We start from the raw sequence: 26,530 nt of genomic DNA, 5'->3' as shown, positions 1-26,530 counted from the left end.
ATAAATGACTACGTAATCGACATTAGTTTATCTAATGTCTGCACTACACTCTCTGGAAGTTGGCCAAGAACGGAGAATATAGTGAGTTACTTCAGTCGAGTTTGGTTCTGCCTGCTCTAAGATCTCACTGAAGTTGTCCGAGGTTGCCGAGAACGGGAGGTAATTCAGTCGACTTGGCTAGCTTCGAGTGCTTCCGAACATTGTCGGCAAACGGACCGAAGTAGGAACTGCTTTTTCGAGCGCGAGCGGTGAGATACTTCCCCTTTCGCTCTCTCGCATGTTAAGTGACGACAGTGAGAGAGGTAATGATGTGGTTTTTCGCAAACTGAGATAGAACGAGTAACATGGTTCAATTTCAGTATGCGCGTAGGCGTCCTATGGTCAACACGCATGTCGAGCGCTGCATCGTGGTCACGTGGTCAAGTTATAATACCACATGCTTATCGGGGACTTCAACAGACTCTTACTGACATATTTGAATATTTTAGGGCACCAAAAGGGATTAATTATATTTTTGATAGTATATTCTTCTAACAGATATCGTTAATATTTTTTTTCATATAAAATTAAATATTTAAAAAATAATTAGTGGTACTTGATTTTGGTACAAAAAATAGTTTCGAATATCCTTATGTATTTTCCCAGATCGGTTTATATACAATAAATGTCACACCATAACGAATTCTTATTTAGAATCGTTGGCGACAAATTTTAGGATAGTCACAGATGTGGTGTTCATATTCTGAAGTATCATTTTTATGGCATTTTGCAAAAGCCGACAAAGATTTTGCGTAAATTGAATATTTACGACCGAAAAATGTTCATTGATATTGTATTGGTGAGTGCCCACACAAACTTAATAAAGTGTAAATTTAAAAATTGCGATTATTTGGTACATTTTTCGATCGCGCGCAAATATGCCAGCTGTACGTAACAGAAGCCGCCGTCCGGATGGCATATGAAATTTGTGACGTAGGTCTCGGCCGACTTCAGCTGTAACTTCGGTTCGGACAACTTCCAGAGAGTATAGTGCAGGCATAATATTTGAAAATCATGTAGTTAAAAGTAAAACACCAAATATAATGTCGGGTTTACCAATTGAACCACATTTCCATTGAACAATTGGATCATTCAATGAAGTGATTAAATCGGCAGTTCTAAAAACGGTCAAAAAGTTTGAGCATTTGTCAAAGGAGACAATGCAAAATTGTACAGTAATTCAACTTTAAGCAAAAAAGTTTCGTTATGTACATATAGATAATAACCAATCGTCGTTTTTACATCCAAAGTCGGTCATAATTATTCGAACTAATTAAACATAATAGACAATAGTATCGACGTTCGGTGAAAATGGAGGTTAATCCGTCCCACGTCGAATAATCTCCCACGGCAATCTTCGCACTTGTTAGAAGTGTCGGTATATCACGTTTCCGTTGATTGGACACGTTATCGTGCCTCAATAATTAAAATAAAATCGGACATTAATTAAAGACGAAACGTCCGATCACAATGAGCGAGATAAATTAAGATCGATAAGCGGACCCTTTGAAAAGTCCCAAATCGCTCGCAAGTGGGCCATAACGGCTTTATTTAATTAGTTTTGCGCGTACCTGTCCAAAATTCGAGCTAATGCCGCTTAAAAAACGAAAGTCCGTTTCTTTTTTTATTAATTTCATTTAACAAATCGAGTGCATTCACCGCGTGCATTTTTTCCGTTTCGTGATGTATTAGCGTGAGATTTTATCGATGGATTAAAATTCACGATTAAATCATGAGAAATTGATAAATTATATTTTTATATTCCACTTCTAAGATTAACTGTGTATTAAGTTGCACTGTCCTGTTAAAATATATACTTTGAACTCTTATAAATTTAATAAAATAAATCTGCATAGCAAAGTATTTGTTTTATTATTTTTTTAAGATGTGATCAAATTAGACTCAAAACTAATTTAAAAAAGCTAATCTATCAACATTATCATAGATTTTTTTGAAACAGTGCAACTAAAATTCTAACTACACTTTAAAAAAATGGTTCCTTATAAGTCAATAACTCAAGGTTCGACAACATAGCTTAGAAAGAACCTACATCAAATTTTTTGTACTTCACTTAATTCTCACTTCTTGGAAATCGTAATTTTATTATAAAAAGTCATATAACGAACACTAGATAATCGAGCATTGCTAATTTATTAAGCATATACATATAACATTGTTGCACAATAATTAAATTGATACTATTGTATAACTTAACATGTTTTTCATCCTGGATAATGTATTTATTTTTTATTATGTAATTACGTTTCTTAAAATTTATTTTTTCATCAACTATTATTTTTAAATATTATTCTTACAAGTGAGTTATTTAAAACTATTTACATATTATTATTAAAAAATAAAGATACGCTAACTTTTATTCTTATTTAGTTTAAATACATTATTTTTGTGGCGACCACACATATAGGCACATTTAGAAGGGCGATTGTCTCATTGTCCGAAATACGAGACGGCTGAGGCACGAGACAAGAGACGTCACCAGACAGTAGAGCCAGCGACGCAGACGACCAGAGCAGCCATTCGGAGGAACCAGCCACGCGCCCTCACCGACAGACCTGAAGATCACACCTGACACTCGCCGCACGCAGCTACAGAGCCCTTACACACCTTCATCGCGAGAAATGTCACGCCGTAATCGTCCATAGTCAAAATTATAATTATAACTTAATAAACAATCTAATAGGATTCACCGAAGAGTCTCATTGGCCGCGAGGTCAACCACCCCTAGGGCTACGACCCCCAAAATTTTTATACCATATTTTTACTATACTTAATTAATTATTTAATTATCTACAACTTATTTAACATTATCACCTATGGAATATATTAAAGTTTCGTTCGCAAACAGACGTATTTTACATTTTATTTATAATATTAATTATATTAATAATATATAATATTATATAAACAGCAATGGTCCCAATGTAGCATAATTTATTTAAATTCTTTTTCATACCTAATTTATTTATCATTATTTTTTTGTCTGTTGTTTAAAAAGCTCTCTTGAAATGCAAGGAAACTCCACTGATGATTTTGTTTGTATTTTGCCTAACAACCAATTATTTATAACTATTTATAATGCATACTCAGTTAAATGTTTTTCTCTGAACCCTGATTGTTGTTAAAATAGATTAAATAATTGTTTGCTCACTACTTCTTCGATCACATTTTCCATACAAGGCAACATGATTATTGGTTTTATTTCATTTTACTATTTTTTGCGATCAATATATGTATTTCACTCGATTTTTTTTAAATCTTAATAAAAACGTTATCTAAACCATTTATTTATGGAACAATATTGATTTTAAGGGTTCAATGATTACATGAATTTCTGTCATATTAATTCTTGTTTTTTGGATATTGCGGATTTTTAGAATCACGCAAGAGACATAGTTTTGTGTTTGTAAGAACATATGTATGATAATATTGGCATAGGAAGTTGCTTCAGGTTTTTAGCGAAGAAATGTTGCAATTTAAATTTTTATTATTTGTTAATTAATCAAAACATACATAAGTTGAAAACATATATGTGTTCCGGAACGTCTTCGAAAATCAAGATTGCGTCCTCTTTTGATGCCCGTTAGGGCTCGTACACTCGCACTAGTCGACTCGCCTATGGATGTCGCCATTCGGCTCCTTAATACGCTGGCTGTTTATTATCAGCAATGAGGAGCTGGTCCGGTTCGTATTATTTAATTTTAACATTTTATGTTTCTTTTAAAGAATTATTTTTAGTATATATTTAAAGTTTATGTTCAATATAAATATTAAATTAAATAAAATAATTTATATATACTTCCGTTTCTTTAGTATTAGATAAACCCTAGATTTTTTATATTACCGAGCGTTCCCACTACGACGGTGCCGACACGATTTTATTGCTTTTGACGTGAATTTTTGCCTTCTGAGAAGTAATAATTGTTTTTGCGCTCTCCTATTGCCTAAAATTCGATTTTAATATACTTCATCCAATGCTCATTTATTAGAAGTTAGAAGTTAAAGATCAACTTCAAAAGTAATAGGTCGTCGTTATAGTAAAAACAATAAATAATTATGTCTAATAAAAATATGGTTAAAAAATAATGTACTTAAACAAAATGAGAATAAAACTAAATGTATGTTTATTAATTATAAAGTTATGCTAGATATTAATATAAAAATAGATAATACTTGATAATATAAAAATTTTAGGCATAATTGTAGATAATTGCAGATTAAATTTTAGAGAACATTGTAATTACATATTAAAATAAAATAGTAGAGAAATAGGTATATTATAAGTATAAACACAAAAAAATCTACAATTGCCCAATTCAATTATTGTGCAGCAATATTATATATGCTTAATAAATTATATAAAACGATGTTGCAAAATTAAAAAAATAGGGCAATGAGAGTAGTTTTAAATAAACATAGATTAACTAGTTGTGAAATTGTGATTCATAGATTGGAGTGGTTGGATGTTCAAGAATATTTTAGGATTAATATATAAGTTAGAAAATAATATGTATTTTAATAAAGACGTATATAGATTTAATACTAGTAATAGAGTCAATTTAAGTTTGGTTAGGTATAAGAAAACGAGTACGGCCAGGGGAATAATGCTCGGAGGTGCGAATTTGTATAATAATATTCCTAAGACAATCCGCAAATGTAGTGGGTTTCTTAAATATTATAATGAAACACCTTCGTGCATTAAGAAATAAATTATAATATTTTTTTTATATATGTTATGATTAAATTTGTTTAGTTTTAAAATCATTAGCTTCATTAGCTAAGTAAATTATTAAAATAATAATAATAAATAAATACAATTATTTATTCACGATATATTTTCCATTTTGTAGATCATGTGTACCTTTGTATTATCAACCTGATAGTCATTCAATATAAAGTCCTATGCAGCTAGATCGTGAGGTCAAAATGCTCCTTAGGATCAAAAGTCAAAGATGTCCATGATCATGTTCTTATTGTCGTCAAAAGTTTTTCCATTACGAATGTCAAGGTATACGTTACGTTTACAAATCACAAACTACCTGCTTTGTCTTTGCCTGACGCATGCACATAAGCGGCAAAGTCGTAAAACTAAAGATGGTGAGAATTCGTATCTTATATAATAATGTTAACGGTGAAAAATGCGCGTGCGTGAAAGCGAGATCGGTCGCCCTATAAAGGACACAGGTGGAATTCGAGTATGGCCGCGGCGGTGTCGGTGGACCGAGTCAAAAACGGCCAGTTTCAGTGAAAGTCCGTCTAAATGTCGGACGAATCCATGTCACGGCGCGTATGCGATACTCTTATCGGCTTACGACTTTGTTCAAATGACAACTTCGAAAGTGAAAACGCATTTTGCATTTTTACACACAGATTGTTCACCAATAAACGCGACGGCATTCCGCGGCCGCTCTTTCGGATAAGATTGGAATGGAGTCTTGTTGAGAATTTTATGTCTTTATATAATTTTTGGATAATTTAATCTTATATATAAGCCTTGAAATTAATATAATTTTATAAATACACATATACTGTTACCTCTCGCAAAGTGCACTTGTTATAATTTGACATAGAGTGCCATAAGAGAACCTAGATTAATGGTGAAGCTAAAAAACACTTTATTTTTTTTCTATTTAATTGTCTATTGATGTTACATACAATGTCATCAACTTTTCTGATTGTTCTCGTCGAAAGATTAATATTTATATTGAAATAAATATAATTATTATATTTACATATTTTTCATCAATGTCGTCATTATATTTTAATATCATGTGATACGATTACAGTATTCTATAAAATTTCATTTTTATTTACAATTAGTCCTGACTATTTTATATTATCAAATATTTCTACAATATAATTTTATATACTTATATTCAACTATTTTCATATTTTAACTCCTTTATAATTATTAATCATACTTAAAAAAAGTACTTAAAATATATTATTCTATAATCATATTTATATTATCTGTCCGGGGTATTTATTTGATTAAGACAGATAAATTGCTTGTTTCGCAACAATTGAGACGGGTTGTCCGTGGGTGCATCCGTGGGCTACATGCGTCTCTGAAGTGGTTCGCTCTGGATTCCGGACGTCGAGCTGGATCAGTGGATGAGAAGAGAAAAACGGCGGTTTATGCGATCTTTTGATGTTCCGAGTAGAATCTACCTTTTCTCGGTTGCCGCTAATGTCATACGAAGTATTGAAGAGGAAGTCTTTATATTTTCTTTAAATCAGTATTTATATTCATGGTACCTCTATGATCTGCTGCTTTGTGGTGGGACGATCAATTATAGAAGATCGGTGAATTTATTAAAAAATAAATTTCTGCTGCCCGATAAGGTAGATTAAAATCATCCATGACCGATTGTTGTCCGTGGGCGGGCCAAATCCGCTAGTCTATTCGAGTGTCTGTCTGGTCCTTATTAAAGACCAGCTTTATGTCAAAGAATCGGAAACCTAATTTTTCTAGTCGTAACAAAAGCTTTGTGTGGTTCTACTATTGTTTAGATTATCCTTATTTATGAATGATAGGATCCTTCACATAAAACATAATATAAACATAAACATAATATAAAAAATCCTTACCGTTTTAATTTATTTCATAATGCACGAAGGTGGTTGAAAAAAATTACTACATTTTTGTATACTTATACTGTATTGCCGTATTTATTCATAGTTTATAATATTCCTAAGATTCGCTAAGCATAGCTTAAAGTAGAAACTTAAATAAAAATAACTTTTTATGATTGGACTGAACAAATCTCATTGCTTCTAGACAGTAATATATGCTAACGATAATTTGTAGGATATAAACTTTGTATTTGCGATTAATTGACGCAGCGGTAAATTGCTGGCGGTGAATTGCGGGCGTTAAATTTTCTTAGACTCGTCTAGAATTTAGAACCGAACGCTTCCACTTTTATTTATGTAGCTAATATAGCTTATTGTTTATATACTAAGCAAATTACACTGTAACATACATATATAACATACTATAAAAATAAAAAAAATAATAAAAAATACCTAATATTAAATTTTATTTCTTAATGCACGAAGGTATTTCTTTATTCAATTGAGAAAACCCACTACATTTTTATTTTTGCGGAGTGTCCCAGAAATATTATTATATAAATTCACACCTTCATACATTATTCCCCTGGCCGTACTCGTTTTCTTATACCTAACTCGCTATTTCAAGTATTATATCTATGTTTATATTTATTTTTTAATAAATAATCAATAAAATGATTTAGTAACATAATTTTTTCTTATATATAAATACTAAGACATTTATCGTTATTATTTTTTGAATATCCAACCATTCCAATCTATCAATCATACTTTTACAACTAGTAAATCTATTTTTCTTCAAAACTACTCCCATTGCCCTATTTTGTAATTTTTGCAACATCGTTTTATCTAATTAATTAAGCATATATTTATAATGTATTAAAATGTAAAATTATAAAGAAAATTTGTGCTTCAACTTACATATGAAAAATAATGAAATACGCAATTTGTATTTTAAATCATAACATAATTTGAAATAAAACTGTTTTATACATTTTAAAACAGTCCGATAAACAGTAAAAATTTGGGAATTGATTTCATGATTTTCGGGACAATCGTTATTACAAGATTTTTAAATGGAATGTGATCCAAAAGAATAAAATTACCGTCCTGTCTTCCCTAAATTTATCTTTCTAGAGGAAAATGTTCCCTGCTCCACAATTTTGCCATATTCAATACTTAATTTGTAAGCAACTATTTTTAAGGATGTGTCACACAAAATTAAAAATTAATTACAAAATCTTACTTATTCCACTTACATGGAATTAATAGTCTTACAAAATCGGGTTCAAATATACTTTATTAAACTTTTATTACAATAGCTCTATTATATATTTTATGTGTAGCCCAAGAAGATTTCTTTTAATTCAATGTGGCTCAGAAAAGCCGAAATAATGGTACTGAGGTAAAGCTTTTAAAATTGAATCAATTCCATAACCGTTATAACAAAAGAATATTGTAAATAAATTTTCAAGGCATAAATTGAACTGGTTCCTAGCAATCTAATATTATCTTAGTTACGGTGAAAAAATATTTGAGCATCAAACAAAATATCGATTTTCAAAGCACTCGCTGTTTAAAATAGATAATTTTCTCACATCGAAATACAAAAAAACAGATAAATTCACTTCTCGTTAGAAATTAGAAGTGGTATGCGTGTGTGTATGCGCGTAATGATTCATTGGTGAACCGCGTGGTGCTATCTCGGTAGAAGGTAAAAGTAGTATGGCCATCCCACCACCGTTTCTTCTTCGCCAGGTGCCGAGGAGAAAGAGTCGAACGAGTCAATCGTGAATCTGACTTCGAAGCTCGCGCCACGGACTGACTGACACGACAATTGTGCGATTCGGGTGTTTGGGACATTGTGTGACAAGTGTGACATGAACCGACTGTGTGATAATTGAGTGTTGAGTGTTGAACCTGAAAAGTGCATTGCAATCGGCGAACACCAGTAAAGTGCACCAGTCATATCTGCAAGGTACGCATCGTTTAATCAATATATTAAAAGTCTGAATCGGTCCATACCGACCATATGCAACAGTGTAACGTTCGGGGAGTAGGAACAGCATACTATTTTTTTTATAAAAAAATGATGGAATGCTGTTCATAATTGTGTCACGGTGTTGTAATCCGACCCTTTATCTATACACGCTCTAAACAATCGATCTATGACATCATATTGAACAATGGTTCTATTGAAACAAGATCATTCTTTTCACATTTGTTCCAACACGTGAAACTGGGTCAAAAACGATCGAAACTCACGCGCGTGTGCTTCGCGTTAATAACGCTCTATGCGTTTTTTCCCCATTTTTTCTCCATTTATTTCCAAAATACAAATAGCAGATAAGACGCATTCGTAAACTTTCCCTTTTAAGTACACAAACGTTCGCTAACGAACCGCAAACTCAGACCGCAAACGATTATTGTATCGGCGAAATTTTTCGACTTTTTTTTGCCGGTTCGACCGGTTAACGATATTCAAACGTCAAACGTCTCAATTAGCAATTAAAACGCGCAAAATTTTAATTCGCGATATTTATTGGAGAAACTGTCATAATTGGCTTTCGCGCGGCGTGCGTGTTAGTGCATTAACTTTTATTGCGATCCATACCATTTGCATTCATTTGAATGGCATTATCGGCGATGTGGTGCGCGGATTAATTAAGCGGCGCACTCAAAAGTAGCCCAGTTTTACTATTTTTCTAAATATAAAACTATTTATCAACTGACCAAATTATAAATACCTTAAATAACATATTCTAAAATTTTTTTTTTTTGCTTTAAAATTTTATTTGCAATTTAAAGTATAATTTTACCGTCAGAAATTAAACTTTGCATTAAATATTATACGTATTAAAAAACCCACATCTGTTGAAAAGTCAACGGTAAGTTTTTTTAAATAAATTGTAATAAATAAACAGTACAAAAAGAGAGGGTTTGAAATACAATTTTTGGTCTTTTTTACCATTAAAATAATATTATTATATAATCACACGATTTTTGCCCCAAAGATGAGAAAAAATTTTTTTTATGGTAAAATATGAAATATTCTTTTATTATTTTGGGTATTATAAAATCATAGTTTTTTTTAAAATATGTGCCAAATTTACCATTTTTAATAACTAAATTAAATTCTAATTTAAAATCAGTTATTATGAAGTAAATCTTGATTTAATACCATTTTTTTTAAATAATCGATCTTTTTTAACATACATGATTAAAATATTTTTAATTGCATTTATATAATTTATTTGTTGTATATTTTTAATGCATTTAAAACAGTATTTGCGCAATATGAATTAATAACATCGTAGTTATAAAAATTATTATATAATGTCATAAATATTTGTTAGTAATATTACATATTTTAATTGAATTAATATTTTTTCTAAAGAATTCAAAATTATAAATGAATTGTATTTTTTTATTCTTGATATTTTAAAATCATACATTATTTTTAAAAATGTGCCAAATTTATCATTTTTCTACACAATTGATAACATAGTCTTGAGAATTATTATGAATTGCATTTTTAAGACTTATTAAAATAAAAAAATCTGTAGTATATTTCAGCTTCATTTAAAACCGTTTGAGCTTCACATTAAAATTAAAATAATTTAAAAACAGGAAAAACCGATTTTTTCCACAGAGATGAGATAAAAAATAATGCATAATTACACATTTATGTAGTAGTATCATACATAGCTCATTTGAAAAATCGTCTATTAAAAAAATGTGTTAATAAATTAATCTTAAAAATTATATTTTAAACGCATTTTTATGATTTAATATAATAAAATAGTATCTGTTCATTTTAAGTTTTAAATTGAAATAAATATAATTTGTATATATTTTAATATACCTAATAGTTTAAGCATATAATATTAATAATTTTGGTATTTTTGGAGCATTAAATAAATATAATTGCACAATTTTTTCTACGGAGAAATTATGATATTTTGGCACATTTTATTTTAGAAAAAAATTTGCAAAATTCAGTGTTTTTTAATACAAGTTGTAAAAATATTTTTAAATGCATTTTTTGATTTAGTACAGTATTATTTGCTCTTAAGTATGTTTTAAACTTATTTATAGTAAAGGGAATAAAAAAAATCGACGTATTTTATTATAATATAATAGTAAATAAACATACAGTTCAAAATAAAACTTACGGTATTTTTGTACCATTAAAATTTTATTAAAATAAAATGATTTTTGGCACAAAGATTAAAAAAATTAATTGTAATGCATAATTACACATTTATTTCGCCAATATTATACTTTTTTTGTTGCTAATTGTTCTAAAAACATATTTTTTTAATATCAAAATAATCTTAAAAAAATTACACTTGCATTTTTTTGACAAAATATAAGGTTTTTGCATTAAATAAATAAAAAAATAATAATAAAAAATGTATATATTTCAATATAAATTTTCTGTATTTTTATACTATAGAAATTACATTTTAATTAAGCACTTTTGCCACAAAGATAAAATAAATCAATTGTGACGTATGGTTACCCTTTTATTTTATCATATTATTTAGGACATTATTAGGTTTATTTTTTTTTAAATATGAAAAATACATTTTTCTTAACAACAAAATAATCTTAAAAAATGTATAATTTGCATTTTTTTAATTATATTATAATATATAGTTAATTTTTAAACTCATTTAAAATATTTTAGATTTTGAATAAAAAACTAATAAAATATCAATACATACAAAATTTGTATGTATCTTAATACAAAAGTTCAAAAGGGATTTTTTTGTATTTGTGTATTATTAAAATTATATTATAGTAACGCGATTTTTGCCACAAAGATGAGAAAATTAAATGCTAATTTAAAATCTGCTTTTTTTAAGTAAATCTTGCTTTTTAGATAGAATTTTTTAATACACAATATTGAAATATTTTTAATTGCATTTTTATAATTTATTGAAATACATATTGATTTGTTGTATATTTTTAACGCATTTAAAACAGTTTAGGCTCAACATTAAATTAAATATGAATTACAAAGTAGTCATGAAAATTAGTTGAAATTAAAAAAAATATTATATAGTGTCATAAAAATACACATACAATATTTTTTCTTAAGAATTAAAAATTATAAATAAATTGGAAATGCTTTTTATATCGATTGTTTTTTGAGTCCATTTTTCACTACTTTGCTATAACTTATAGCCATTTTTTACTAAAACACACTTATTTTACCACAAAGCATTTCACTAAAATAGCATTTTTTAAATTATGGGGCTATTTCAATTTATGGCACAAAATTCATACGGCAAATTTTACGGCACAAATAATTTATTTTAAATATACAAACGGCAATTTGTTCCATAATTTTTCATACGGCATATGAGTTACTTCAGTGATACTCCATACATAACCATAGTTAATGTTTTAAATCACACATCTATAATAAAAAATAATATTTTAAGCGTTATTATTGCGCAGTCTGATTGATTTCGGTGTCAAATTTAAATTTCGTAAAATTAACACAATCGTTTCTGATGAATTGAAATTATTCATTAGTTCATTAACCTCAATTGTATCGAATCGAAAAGTTATCAAAATCGAATCGAAATTGAAAACTAGCACAAAAGTCCGATGGGTTTTTTGTTTAGTTTCTTTCTTATTTTCTAATACGTAAATATTTTTTTCGCGTAAATTGCTGACCTTGCAAACCTTTTCTTGCTATAGGTCGGCGACCGTCGACTATTTTGACTTTTTTCGAATGGTTTTGTCGGCGAAAAGGCCGCTCAGAGTCTAATGTGAAATTCATTGAGTCATTGAGTGTTTCGATTTCACTTTTAGTCGCGCTGAGCTACTTACGGCCTTATGGCCACGAGCGGTGCTATCAATTAGTCCGTAATCTTCACGCCACAATTCCTACAACTACTACTAGATATTGCTAGAAAAAAACATGGAAAAGAAAAAAAAACATCAACATGTTGTTTTCGTTTTGAAGCGCCGTTTTAATGCTTGAAGATACATATAAAATAAAGTTTTGATATCATAATCTTTCGAAAACGATCAAAACGACAAGATTAAAATATCTTAGCCTATATAAAAATTATTAAATATATCTGTAATTAGAAGGCAATCCTAAATTTATTTATATATTTATATCAATTAACATTGATAAAATTGATTGACTCATAATTTCGAATTGAAAAAAAAACATGTTAATTTTATGACGTGATGATATTTTTTCCTTTCAATTTCATAGACATTTTTTCTCACATCAACGCAACAATGGACGATTAATCGTGTCAAAGTGCAATAAGTTCACACTATAGTAACCGCAACCGTTAATTGCGCTGTGAGAATCCGATTGTGGAAGACTCTATTAACAACGGATTATGTACACATATTGAATAACAATTCACAAAAAATATGAAGGATTATTTTGAAATTACACAAAACAATACGCTTGACTCACTTCGGAGTCCAAATAGTTTTTTTCGACCTTCGCATAAATAATTTTGGATTATTGGAAAAAAAATATGCAAATATGCAACTCTGCCCCGTTACTCATTCGGATTCATATTGAATAACAATTAGTAAAAAAATAACAAAGGATCATTCCTAAATTTTAACACTAGTTTCTTAAATATCAACTCACTTTATATTCGAACATGTTATTTTTTTTCGACCTTCACATACGTAATTGTCGATTATTGATAGAAAATATGAAAGCAACTCTTATCTATCCGGATTCGGCACTTTCCACTCTGCCGAATTTCAATGGGTCGTTTCGCGAAGTCGAGTTTGGTCTATAAATCTATAACAATGTATCAATGGGCAATAAATAAAATGCGCAAGGAGCCGCAATTAAGGCGCAGATATAATTTTTGTTAAGATTGATGCGACCAGTGAATACAGTTTGATATATTGCATACAATGTTATACACCTGTTTGTATCGAGTTGGATTTCTCCTAGGCTCGTATAAATTATCAGCTTGACAAAATACTTCGTGAGACGAAAATAATGCCATAGTTGATTGTATAGTTAAATCACATCAATAGCGACATTGAATAACGATATTTTAGGCGCAAAGATATATATTTTTTATAGTCGTAGTTTTTACAACTACTGCTATTAAAAAATATTCTAAGTGCATTTTAATAATTGGTTATAATAAAAAAATATTATACAGTAAATAATGTATATACATATATTAAAATAAAATATTGTCTGTAGACTAAAATTATGACTTATTCTTTATAGATTTGTAAAAAAATAGAATCCTCTGTTTTATATGTATAATTCTAGTTTTGAAGTTATTGTTTAGTCTACTCTAGAACCTTTTACAATCTAGTGTATTACTTGAATCAAAAAGAATAATATGAAATTAATTAAAATATATGCTTGAAATGTGCATAACTAAGAAAATTTAGTGCATAACTTTTTATATGAATCATATATTTTTAAGGCAAAATACATTTCATGAAATGATAGACAATGCTTAAATCAAGTAAAGTAATCTAAATAAAATTATTATATTATGATTTATATGTTTTTTTTTAGATTTATTGATTTGCATACATATGTGTATATAGCGTATTTTTTAGTTTTAGAGAAATTTAATAAGAACTTCAGCAGTAGTTGTTAAAAATCATTATATCCCATATACATACATATAAGGTCCATACCGTCTCAGACTAGTAACTCTGAGGTTGCGGGTTCGAACCCCAGCAGTGGTCTATTGGTTACAAATTATAATTATTAATATAAATGTATCCGATTTACAGACGATTTACAGTCTGGTGGTTAATACTTACAATTAGGTATTCATTATATCTGATTGATTTACCCCGTTGTAACGCCTTGGTCTTACGCCTGTCAGGTTACAATTGCTCTTTCATGAGTCATCCTGCTTCTCAACGAGCTTGCCAAACCAAGGATGTTTTCGGGGATAGCTTTATTTTATATGTACAAACATATATTACTAGATACATAATTTTTTAGAATTTTGTATAGAAATATGATAATAATTACAGTAGTTGCCTAAGATTCTTTTATATCACCAAATTAAAAATCTAGTTTTATCAAAAATTTGTTATATTTAATCTCTAGAATTTTGTATCTAGAATTTCTTTCAAAGGAACTATGAAATTCTTAATTGTACTAATAGCCGCCATTATGAAACTAAATAGTGGATCAAACCAACTAACAAACCAATATATTTACAAGGTCAATTTTAAAATATGGAAATTTGTCTAAAAAATCAGATAAAACAAACACAAATCCGTTATTTTCTATTAATATTATTATGATAAATTTTTTATATATAATTTTTATTGTAGACAAGGTTAGACCTATTTATATATCATTAGTAACTCTTCCTTTTAATTTTTAACGATATAATATTTTATATTTATAATAACCGCTTTTTTATTCATAAATCGACAATATATAAATAAGAATTTTCATTGGAAAAAACAATTGAAATCAGTGTGGATTTTTTAATATCTTAAATTTGTAACAAAAAAAATTGCAAAATTAATCTACAGTGTAATTTTAGCATGTAAAAATATATTTTTTAATAATTTAATTAGCTAATTTAGCTAATTTTTCATACTTAAAATTTATCAAAACATGCATTTAAAACATAAATATTATATAAAAAAATACTTCTTATAATAAAAAAATAATCTTAATGCAATAAAGTTTCTTTATTCCATTGAGGAAACCCGCTACATTTTTATTTTTGCGGATTGTCCTAGGAATATTATTACACAAATTCACACCTCCGTACAATATTCCCTTGGCCGTACTCATTTTCTTACACTATCTCTGTTTCTGGTATTAAATCTATGTACATCTTTATTGCTTATAAATACTATGGTAATCGCTTTATTAAGGCTTGAAAATCATCTACATAATTAATTAGACTATCACTCAACTCTACTTTATTTACTAACCCATCATTAGAATATTTTTTGTTGTAGTAGAAATGAAATCAAGTACGATCGGGTCGTAAGGATTCCGGTTCGCGTGCAATTAACGCTTTCTTTGCTCAGACCCACACTAGAAACGGAGGTCAAACGGCGACCGGACACAATAATGCATCCATTATAATGCATCGTGAGATTATACCAGTATATTATCTCAGTATAAGCGGATTTTCATCAAGAAAGTCGGATACATATGTACAATATGTATGTGTGTGATAATTGCGCGTCTGTTATTAGCTGCAATTTATAGCTTTAATAGATGCATTATATTTATTTATATAATTAACTATTTTAATGTACTTCAGTTGATTATTAGTGGCTTAGTGTTCAAGTAATAAAGCAATACGTCAAATCGACGTGCAGTAGAAACAATTTTTTAATTGAAAATTAAAGTATCTGTGTTTGTGATTAAATGTATGCTGTTCTTCCATTGAATTATATTAACATAGTGTATTAACGTATAACAACGAAGCGGTGATTAATTAATATATTTAAATATCACATATAAATAGTTTTAGCTCCTCATAGCTATCGCAGAAAACATCATTGTGTTTGGCAAGCTCGTTAAAAATCTGGTTAGCTCGTGGAAAAGAAATGTTTACAAGCGCTGACACTCTAGTGTATTCTATACAATGGATTGTCGACACCCCCCTCCCCAGTAACATTAAAAAATGTGCTATATTGAATACATGTTACGTCTAAAATGCAATGTATTTCAAACACTCCTAGCAAAAATGAGTAGGTTACAAATACAGATATGAATTTTACTGTGATTCTATACAATGTAACTATATTCGAAGACTTAATGGACTCGAAGGACCAGCGAAACACTTCGATTGTTCAAAATTCTTTATTGCGTCTTTCTTAATACTTATGACCTTTTTAGGCACCAACAATATAAAATCGAGCAAGAAGCTCCCACTCGGGTTAGTCCAAGCTTATTGACTGTATTGAGTAAATCTAAGCATATGTCACACAGTTGCATTTTCAAGGTTGTTTTTTTTACTAAGGATTTAGGTGTGACTTTCGAAGAACGTTGGAAATTTAGCCAGCACATTGCAGAAACTCGCAGCAAATCATTAAAAATGTTCGGTTTTATCTTAAGAAATGCACGCTACCTCAAAAATATTATAGTATTGCGCACTCTTTATGATGCTCTAAGCCGCAGAGTACTAGAAACTAGCTCTATTATTCGGATTCGAGGCGTAATGAGTAAATGTAATGAATTGAAGCTGGAAAAAGTACAGCGTAAATTCGTTCGATATTATACGGGTATTATCCGTTCTTGTTTCCCAGTGCTTTTATTTTGGAAGCGCTGGGATATGTTTTGAGCAAATTCCAGAAGTGTTTATATAATTAAACACTTCTGGAATTTGCTCAAAGGCATCGTAGACAATCCTTCGGTGTTCCAGCAGCTCTGGAACGTGGTTATAGTTTTCAGTCGCGTCCACTGTTCTTGACTGTAAAGTCTATAAGTGAAGCACTTACCAACTCTTCTCTGGCAAAGGCCGTTCGTCTGCTCAATACTGTGCATAGAGATATTTACATTTTCTCGTGCACAAATGGGGTTTTGGTTCAATTCGTGTGAGACAATGCACACTTGTTAAAGTGATCTTGTTTTCGTGTTTTTACTTATATGTGTGTATGAATTTGTATGTATGCATACGTATATATGTATATATTGGTATGTATTTTAAAATTGTAGTATATTTTTTGCTTTGAGCAATCGTGACGCATTAGATTAATCTTGGGTAAGGCAATCAAACATAATGAATACCTACAAGTTAGTATTAACAAACAGAGTGAATATCTGAAAGTCGGTGCCATCTATATAATTAATTACGAATTATTATTTATAATCATTTTATAGCTGGGCAAATTTTGGATATTAGCGTATTTTAAAAAATAAAAATTTGAGTCTGTTGCCTTGGCTCGAACTCTCAGCCTCTGGTTTACCAGTCTAAACCTTACATCATACGCTATTCCGAGCTTTAATTGCATCATGTGTGTCATTGATAAAGAGAAGAGTAGAGAACTCATGTAGCAACAAGTATGATTTGCTTAATATTTATAATAATTACTCTAGTTACAAATCATGTATTTATGTTACCTTCAATAAATAGAGAGTTAATAGCGCAAATTTTTGTATAAAAAATGAAATGAGAATTAAACCTAAGACTACTTGCTACACAAAATTTATTGTTATTTAATAGCTATTGCTTACTTTTAAATCAAATTAATGAAGCGTGTTATTTTATTGATATTTTTATGGCTTCGTTTGCGTTTTACGGTGTGCTAAAACTACAATTTGCTACTATATTTTACGTATAAAATTTTTTTTTGATTTTTTAATGAAAGAGTAAAATTAGAAAGTGCTTCATTTATATGTTTTAATTTTATACCCCTCGTATAATTTTCATGACATTTTCAGCCGCTACTTTCTATCGAACGTTTGCCGAAGCGATTTGTCGACTTTTCGCGATGGGAGCGATGGAAGAAATCGCCTGGTGAAGCGTCAACGTTTTCACCGAGAAAGTCCACTATTGTTTGCATAGATTCATGCCATAAATTTCGAACTGACCGGCAAATAGAGCGTCGTATCGGAACGCAAAATTGCATCGAGAAAGAAATCGATGCATTTCGAACCAATAAAAAACATATTCGATTGCGTTAACTGCTATGAGGCGCCACACTGTAATTGAGTTTTTGCAAACGTTTCAATGTCGCGACAAAATGGCGCCCTGAAAAATTAAATTCTCTACGAATATAAAAATCATATTGGCAATAAAAATATATTTGAGAAATTTCGAAATGCAATATTGCGTCTTATGTATAATATATTGATATCGTTACTTTTTTACTTCATACAATACACACGTTAAGTTAAAAATCAATTTGTTCGTTTCGTGATCCGTAGAAAGTTTCTTCTGCGGTCGCTATCCACTCAATTTATGACCGCTTGCGTCTAAATCTATGGTCGTGCATCCCATACACGACACAATATGAAATTTATTTAACAAATCTCAATAAGGCAACGTCTCGGCACTAAATTGTTTTGTAAAAGCGCCACCGTCGGTATTGAGATAACAGAAAAAAAGAAGAAGAAACATTCATAGATTAGTACGTGAGTCTCGTTGTGACAGTGAAAGATGGAGTAATAATCTTGGAATGCTCTTTGATCTCAGTACTGCATTGACTGGTTTGAAAAAAAAGAAAATCTTTTCATTGACATCTTGAATTGACATTTGAAGTTACCCTTCAATGAGTGATAACATCATTTCATTAATACGATTTTAAACGTCAATTGTAATACCTATAATTAAACACTAATTTAAGTTGCAATATTTTTTAAAGAAAATACAATAAAATAAATATTTCTAATAATTTTACTGTGTTATATTTTTAATTCATTATTTATTATTTATTATTCAGATGCAACTTAATATTTCAATACGTGTAGTTTTGATAGTGTTTTTGAGTTAATTAAATGACGAAATGTGTAGTTACTTATAACATATGTATTAAATCCACTAAAAAATTATATATTAAGGTTTTCTATGTGTTTTATAGTTACAACATAGGTATGTTATAAAACACTTTTTTAAGCAGAGTAGTTGTGTCAGCCATTTTTCTTAATCAAAAACACAAATCAACCAGAGTCATAAAATCAGCATTTCTTTAAATAATTAACTGGTTATTGTTAAGCTCTTGCTAGAATACAAGTAAGCAAAAATCGCGATGAATCCCGAGATTTCAAGTATAATTATACTCGCGAAAATCTAAAAATCTATATATTTTAGTGCATTCAGGAGTAAGAACTATACTAGACCATCCCATCGCGAATATGCCGCCCCCAAGCAAATACCGCCCGGGGCGGCCCGCTCTCTCGCCCCCCCTATAGCTACGCCACTGATTATAATTATTACTATATTTGAATAATTGATCGAATATTCGTAAAATATTCGTTTCTACAATCTTGAATAAAATTTGAAAAAATCACAGATATTTGTTTTTTCTCTTAAAATACCCGAGTGACGCTCCAAAATATGTGACGCTTTTTCTCAACAACAAAAAATACTTTTACGTATTCGTAAAATATCTATGAATATAATGTTTATCAGTTGTGTCTACTATAACTAAAATTCGCAGAAATAGTTCATTGAACGATACAAAATTTTGAATAAGCCCACCTTTTATTATCGTTTAATGCTCCTTTGTAAACTTCGTGTTACGTTTTTGTATTCGTTTTTACAAGAAAATTAATTTATTTATAATTATTTTACTCATAAGATCCGATCTTTATGCATTTAAAATGTTCTATCAATTTTGCTGAATTAATTCAGTCGCAGTTGATTTTAATTCTGTTGATTTAAAAAATCTGAAATGACGTCCCTGATAAAAGAGCATGTAATAATCAATAAAACATGTTTAACGATTATGAAAGTAATTATTGATTAATTAAAATAATTAATATTAGCCAATATTTGATTGATTTTTTTGCATTAATTGGTTAAATAAATTAATATCTGTAAAAACCGAGAAAAAAATACAAAAACATTCGAATACTTCATCCGTTTTTGATTCAATATTCGAATATTGAAAAACTACGAATAATTGAGAACCCTAATAGGTTAATAGAGTCTGAGTCACGGATTCGTGGTATTTTAGCAGATGCCAGAGTCATAAAAAAATCGATCGACTCTCAATCCTTTTATAATTTTCTTTAACACATTGAGTGCGCTGAAGTGCGTTTATTTTCTGCGCTTATAATACACTGATTTAAAAGCTTTCATAGACGTAATAGATTAAATTTAGATTTAATATTAATAAAGATTTAAAATTAGTTTTAATCAAAAATAAAATTATTGAAACAAGCTTTTATTATTAATTCGTTTAGATGTAATGTAAATATTTAATTTTTTTTAACGTATATTATGTATAATATATTTTTTTGCACTTACTTTTTTAAATTTAATCATCATAATACGTCAATAAGGGTGATTTAGTTGCCCTTTTTTATTAATTTTTATATTATAAAAATTAATTATTTTTTATTGTTATTAATTATATGCTAACAAAAAATAATTTAAATAAAAATTGTAAAATCAGAATCTAAATAAAATATGTTTAAAATTTTAATGACTTCACAGCCCTGGTTAATAGTGTAGTGACAAAAGTAAAAAAGACATATTAATATATTTCTTTTTATTTTAATTTTTATTATAAAATATTTTTTAACTCTAGTTTTTTGATAAGATTTTATATTTTTGATTAAATTTATAGCAATCTCAAATTCTCAAAAATTCTCAAAAACCATTGAATCCTATATTTATGTGCAAAAATTCTGAAAAAATATAAATCGACATTTGTAGTTCTTTATCAAAAAAAAAATAAGAGTATAATGTAGAAGTAAAGACTCAGCTTCATTATAATCAATCATAAACCTGATTTATTATTGTTTTATCATCAAAGCGAAACCATTCTATTTTGGATCAAAATACTGATACAGCTTAAATCTGATTAATACATCTTAACATTGCACCAAAATTGTTATACAGTGCTTGAATTAAATTCAAGCATTTTTTATTTCACTGACATTTTTTTTATCGAATGTTATTTAAGAACTTTTATAACTTTTATATACAAGTTGGTTTAGATTGCTTATCATTTCCGTTTGAAAGTGTCACATTCTGAATGCTAATATTCAAGTTTTCATATGAAAGTATGGTTATTAATAGCTTGTTTATCCTTTATTTCAGATGGCTGCTAAATCGGTGGTTCTGCTTTGCGGAATTTTCCTGCTGGCAGCCGCCATCGCCGCTCAAGAGGAAGCTAAAAGTGCCGTAAAAATACTTAGACTTTCACCGAGAACGACAAGGACAGAGTTGAAAGTGTCGAGAAGTCTAAACCCGGAAAACACTCAAACCATAAACGTGATGACGAACAGCGGTCAGGTGACGCAACTCATCGTGAAAAAACGCGATGGTAGATCATCTTCTCCCGCCGAGCTTTCCACCACTACCACCACCACCACGACAACGACTCCGTCGACTACTACCATCGAACCAAAAATTAACGTAACGCAAGAAGTTTCGACGGAAAAGGCGTTTATACCATCGCAACCCTTGTACTACAAACACGAAGGCAGGACTTTTTCCAAAGCTTCTAAAACCACCAACGATATCGAAGAAGCCAACTACAAATATTTTCATCCAAGCGGCGAAAGAGAAGAGACCGAGATCAAAACCGAGTATGGTAATTGGTCTCCGGTCGCCGTTATCCCAGAAGACGACTTCGAAGGTGAAAGTGCTCAGAGGCAGATGGAAGACGACGCGAAAAATTCCGACTCCCCGGTTTACATAACTTCCACCAGCTACGCCGAGAGTCGATCTCATTCCAGAAGCGTCGATCCCGACTACTCTAGCATCGTCATCAAGAACGACAGGAACCCGGTGCAGATCGAGGTGGTCAGCACCAAAGTGAAGGAGGACGACCTTTCGAAAAACGTTCCGGAACCGGTCTACATCCAGTCCGACCCCATGTACATCAAAGGGAGGCCCGACGCTGAATCGAAACGAGGCAAGTCCTTCATGAAGATCGGCGATGACGGCATTCCCGAAATTCACGGCATTCGCATGCCAGACGACGAATCGGATCTGAAGACTTGGAGAAACGCGAGAGTCATCAACGGCGAACTTCTGCCGTATCCGGTCGGATACAAACCAAAAGCCGTTTTCCCAGAATCGAATCCGAGCGAATCGGACAGCTCGAATCCCAGCATCGGACCGTTCATGAAAGAGGACAACTTCGCGTCCCACTTCCAAAAATCATCGGGCATCGGTCCTTTCACCACCGACGACAACCTCAGAAGAGAAGGTATCTTCCAGAGAGAGAACATTGGACCGTTTTTGACCAGTGATAATCCCACTTATAATATCAAAAATCAAATCTTGGCAGATTCTCTACGCAAAGGATACGGTCCATTCACTAAGACAGATAACTCTAGAGTGGCCAATTCTAAATTGATAGAATATATAAAGCAGATAAACGACCACGAACTCAAGCGAGACTATTTTGGCACTAGAAGTTCTAGATCGGAGAAAGACAACAACAACAACAACAACAACAACAACGTCAGATTCCCGGACGGACTTCAAAGGAGAATGCTTCATAATCCAGGCAACACTGTATACCCACCTTCTCAGATATATTCCCCTAAAAATGCTAATATAGTATCTAACGAAGGAGTTAGAAACCCAGTCTTGCAATATGCTCATCCTGAGTTAGGAATTCAGCCCGCTAAGACGGGAGAAGAGAAGAAACCTCAGAAGGTAGTGTATTATACACAAGACGACCGCACGCCTTCCACCGAAAGATATGAAGAATCAGACGATCATCTCATCAGAGAAGCGTACAGACCTAGCACTAGCAAGTATTACGACGGCAGAAATAGATACTACCAAAGAACTCCGTACAATAATTACGGATATTATAAAAGAGTGCCAGAAAAGCCGTTTTGGAGAAAAATTACAGATTCCATGAAAGATACCTTCCAAAGTGGAATAGAAACTGTGCAACAATTTACTAAGCCAGTTATGGATATGACGAAGCCAATTTTTGAACCACTAGCCAAAGTTACAGAGCCTGTTTTGGAGCCTTTGAGAGAAGCCACACATAAGATATCGCAGAATCTAGGTCTGATACCCAAGCCTTATTACGGACACGGATATGCAGCTCAAGATAAGGTCGGAGGAGCTGTAGCGACCGGTTCTGTGTTGTTCCCCGCTTTGGGATTGATGGCAGGAGGAGCTGCTTTAGGATTGGGAGCTGTAGCTGTCGGTAGATTGATAGATTTCGACATGAGAAGCATATCGGAGGACACGTTGAGTAAATTAAGGATGGAGCATAAGCGCTCCATGGCCAACGGACCTTATAATTACATCAGAGCTTATCGTCCAGATGAAGATAAAGATATGATGAGACAGCGAGTGTATACGGACAATATAAAAATGCCCAGTGAGAACGTTTTCGTGATTATGGAAGCTCCTAAAAATGGGCAAGGACAGAGAAGATCTAAGAGAGACGTACCTATAAAAATGTTGTCTGACGTTCATACGCTCATAGAATACGCGAACGCTTATGACAAGTTGCATTCTGTAAGAAGACGATCGCTGCAGAACGCGAAGGAAGAAGATGAAGTGCTGGAGAAAATGGTGCAAGATTTGGAAGTGGATAGGAACAGTCAAGGTTTGACGGAAGACGTTTTGAAGCATATTCACAGTACGGATTGGAGCAATACGCCGTGTGCTAAAAAGACCTTCTGCGAAGTGATGGTGGCTCAGCCGGCCGACGAGCTCTTCCACATGGAGAAAAAGATGGATTCGTTTTTAAAGATGTGAGTTTTTTTATTGTCTTACATGATGCACTTTTGACACGGTTCAATTAGCTGGAATCTCACGTTTTGACAATGTCTTCCGGTGTACTGAGAGGTCGCGAGTCTGTGAGAAATGTTACATTCTATTTTTTCATATTTAATAAATCAGAGGTTAACAACCTTTTCAGCTTCATTGGTTTAGTTTCATACATAAATACAATATTTGACTAATTATTTATATATTTTATCAATTTATTTAAATAATACACTAAAAAAATGTAATCAAAACATTAACAGAATCTAAAAAAAATACTTTACTAGCCGCCATTTTGATAATACATAGATAACAGATCAAAATGGGCAATTGTGTTTTTTAGGGAAATATAATTAAAGATATATGCATATATGTTACACCAAATTTGTGCAGTTATTAGGTGAAATATGCAAAAAAAATCCCAGTTCATAAAATGTGCAGGTCCGTTGCTTCGTTTATAAATTAGGCAAATTTTCTGCCGAATGCGTGAATTAATGCATTGAACGAAGTACATAGTAGCGCTCCAGTAGTGTTTTTTCTAACTATATCAAATGTCATTTGGATATATAAAAATAAATCAATCATTTTTCAAAAATTTTCATTTTTAAAAAATCTGATCCATTCTTTTTGAAAGCGGTGTAAGTCCATTTATTCATCATAAAAATATTGGTAAACGTTGATCAACTCGGGTAATGGTTTTAAAATGAAAAGCTAGTTACATTTTATTATGCAATAATAATTATTGAAAATGATTTTTAAGCTATAAATGTACTTTTTTTTAAATTTGAGCAATAACAATTTTAAATTTATATTTTATTTAAAGTTGGCTTTACTGAAATGTATTTTTAAATGTAAAAAATAATAATTAAAATGAAGACATGAAAGTAAAAAAATAATTGTAGTTACTTCAATTGTAATGAATTTATAAAAAAAATATAAAAAACTAGTATGAAAAATAAATTAGTTCGTTGAGATAACTAGTATTAACAAACTTATTTATATTTCAATCTTATCTATTCTTTACACTTGTGAATATGTATTTAAGGCACTAAACACATAAATTATAATTATTACGAATGGACTTATTCCACTTTCGATAAAACCATTCCTGCTATAACATTTTACAGTTCCACTTCTTTTACTTAATTTATAAGAATATTGTGCACCATTAAATGTGTGATTATAAATATAAAAATAAGACATTCTTATCTTACTAAAACTACATATGTACATACTTGAAAAAATGTGAACCTTTTTATTAAAATAGCCACCATTTTAAAACAAGATGATGGATCAGCCTCTCTGCAATATAAAACTTTCCGATCATAATCCACTTCAATCAATTCATGACAGAGTGAATAACTTTAAGTGTATCAAAATATTGAATCAAAATAACATTAACGAAAAAAAAATTTTGTATGCATTTCAACATAGAATTTTACATTTCTATTTAAAACTTTCAAATTTTGCAGCTTTCAATCCAATCATAAATCTATAATTTTAAACAATATAAAAACCAATTTAGTATATGTTTACATATTAATACATTTATTTTACCTTTGCATCTAATGTGATTCGCTTTTAAATGAAAAGAAAAACTAAGCAGCAATTACTTTTTATCAATTATTATAAATAAGCTGTATAGCTTTGCATGTGCTGACTTAGAATGCCAAATATTCGTTTAAAAAATAGACAAGCATATATAAAAAAAAAATTTGCCGATAATATATGTAATTACCAAAGCAAAAAATGAATAACAGTCGAAAAATGGTAATTAAACGAACGTTGAGCACTGTAAGCTTCTCTTCAAAATAAAAAAGAGATTCCAAAGCCTGTCGTTTTTATCTGTTTACTTTTTTTCCTCCTAAAAAAAGAGAAAGTCGTTGTGTAACGTCAGAGAATTATGTTATCCCTACATGTATCACAGTTTTCTACTATTTTTCAATCGAAGTGGGACGTGTCTCAAGGGTCAAGATAGGTTTGATTTTTTTACGATAATTTAAACGATACCTTCTCATGATCTGCGAAGAAGAAGGAGAAGAAGACAGGTCCAGCGGTACAGGTTTCATTATTCATGAGAATAAATCCACGTTTGTGTGGTATGCAACGGTATTTCGAGAGGTGCGCATGTCGAGCACATCTCACATCGGCAATTTACTGCTGAGAAACACTTTCTCCAGAGTCAGGTGCGCACTTATGTGTGCCGTCAATGTGCTATAAGCGCATTTTTAAAAATATTTGCCGTAAAAAATCTGTCAGAAAAGTAGTATATCTAATCAAATATACTAATGCAAATTACTTAGAAAAGTGTTTTATTATTTTTCATAAGTTATTATGAATATTAGAATGATAAAAAAACTATTACATACACGTGGATTTTTCTATCTGAATGTCTCAATAAGTTTATATTAGTAGCAATTGAAAAATAACAGTTTTTGCCTTACAGCACGCTTTTGAGTTGCGATATCGCAATCCAACTTCTGAACGAAATATCTGAAGAGATTGATCTCTTT

The 26,530-nt window shown here is 30.5% G+C and overlaps 1 protein-coding gene across 1 annotated transcript in view; it reads left to right on the top strand.

Annotated features, from left to right (window-relative positions):
- Positions 1 to 8,389: 8,389 nt before the first annotated feature.
- Positions 8,390 to 26,530, top strand: part of LOC148225901 (uncharacterized) — a 35,590-nt gene continuing 17,449 nt past the window's right edge. Inside the window, exons 1-2 of the mRNA XM_088204325.1 lie at positions 8,390 to 8,611; positions 21,369 to 24,004. Of these exons, the coding sequence (XP_088060451.1) occupies positions 21,369 to 24,004 (2,636 nt within the window). The 5' untranslated portion in view covers positions 8,390 to 8,611. The remainder of the gene's footprint in view (positions 8,612 to 21,368; positions 24,005 to 26,530) is intronic.

Source organism: Plectrocnemia conspersa, unplaced genomic scaffold (assembly GCF_051122295.1).
Source record: "Plectrocnemia conspersa isolate PC_06_02 unplaced genomic scaffold, ASM5112229v1 ptg000014l, whole genome shotgun sequence".
NCBI lineage: Eukaryota > Metazoa > Arthropoda > Insecta > Trichoptera > Polycentropodidae > Plectrocnemia > Plectrocnemia conspersa.
Note: the sequence above shows the minus strand (reverse complement) of the source record. Positions and strands in the feature narration are given on the sequence as shown.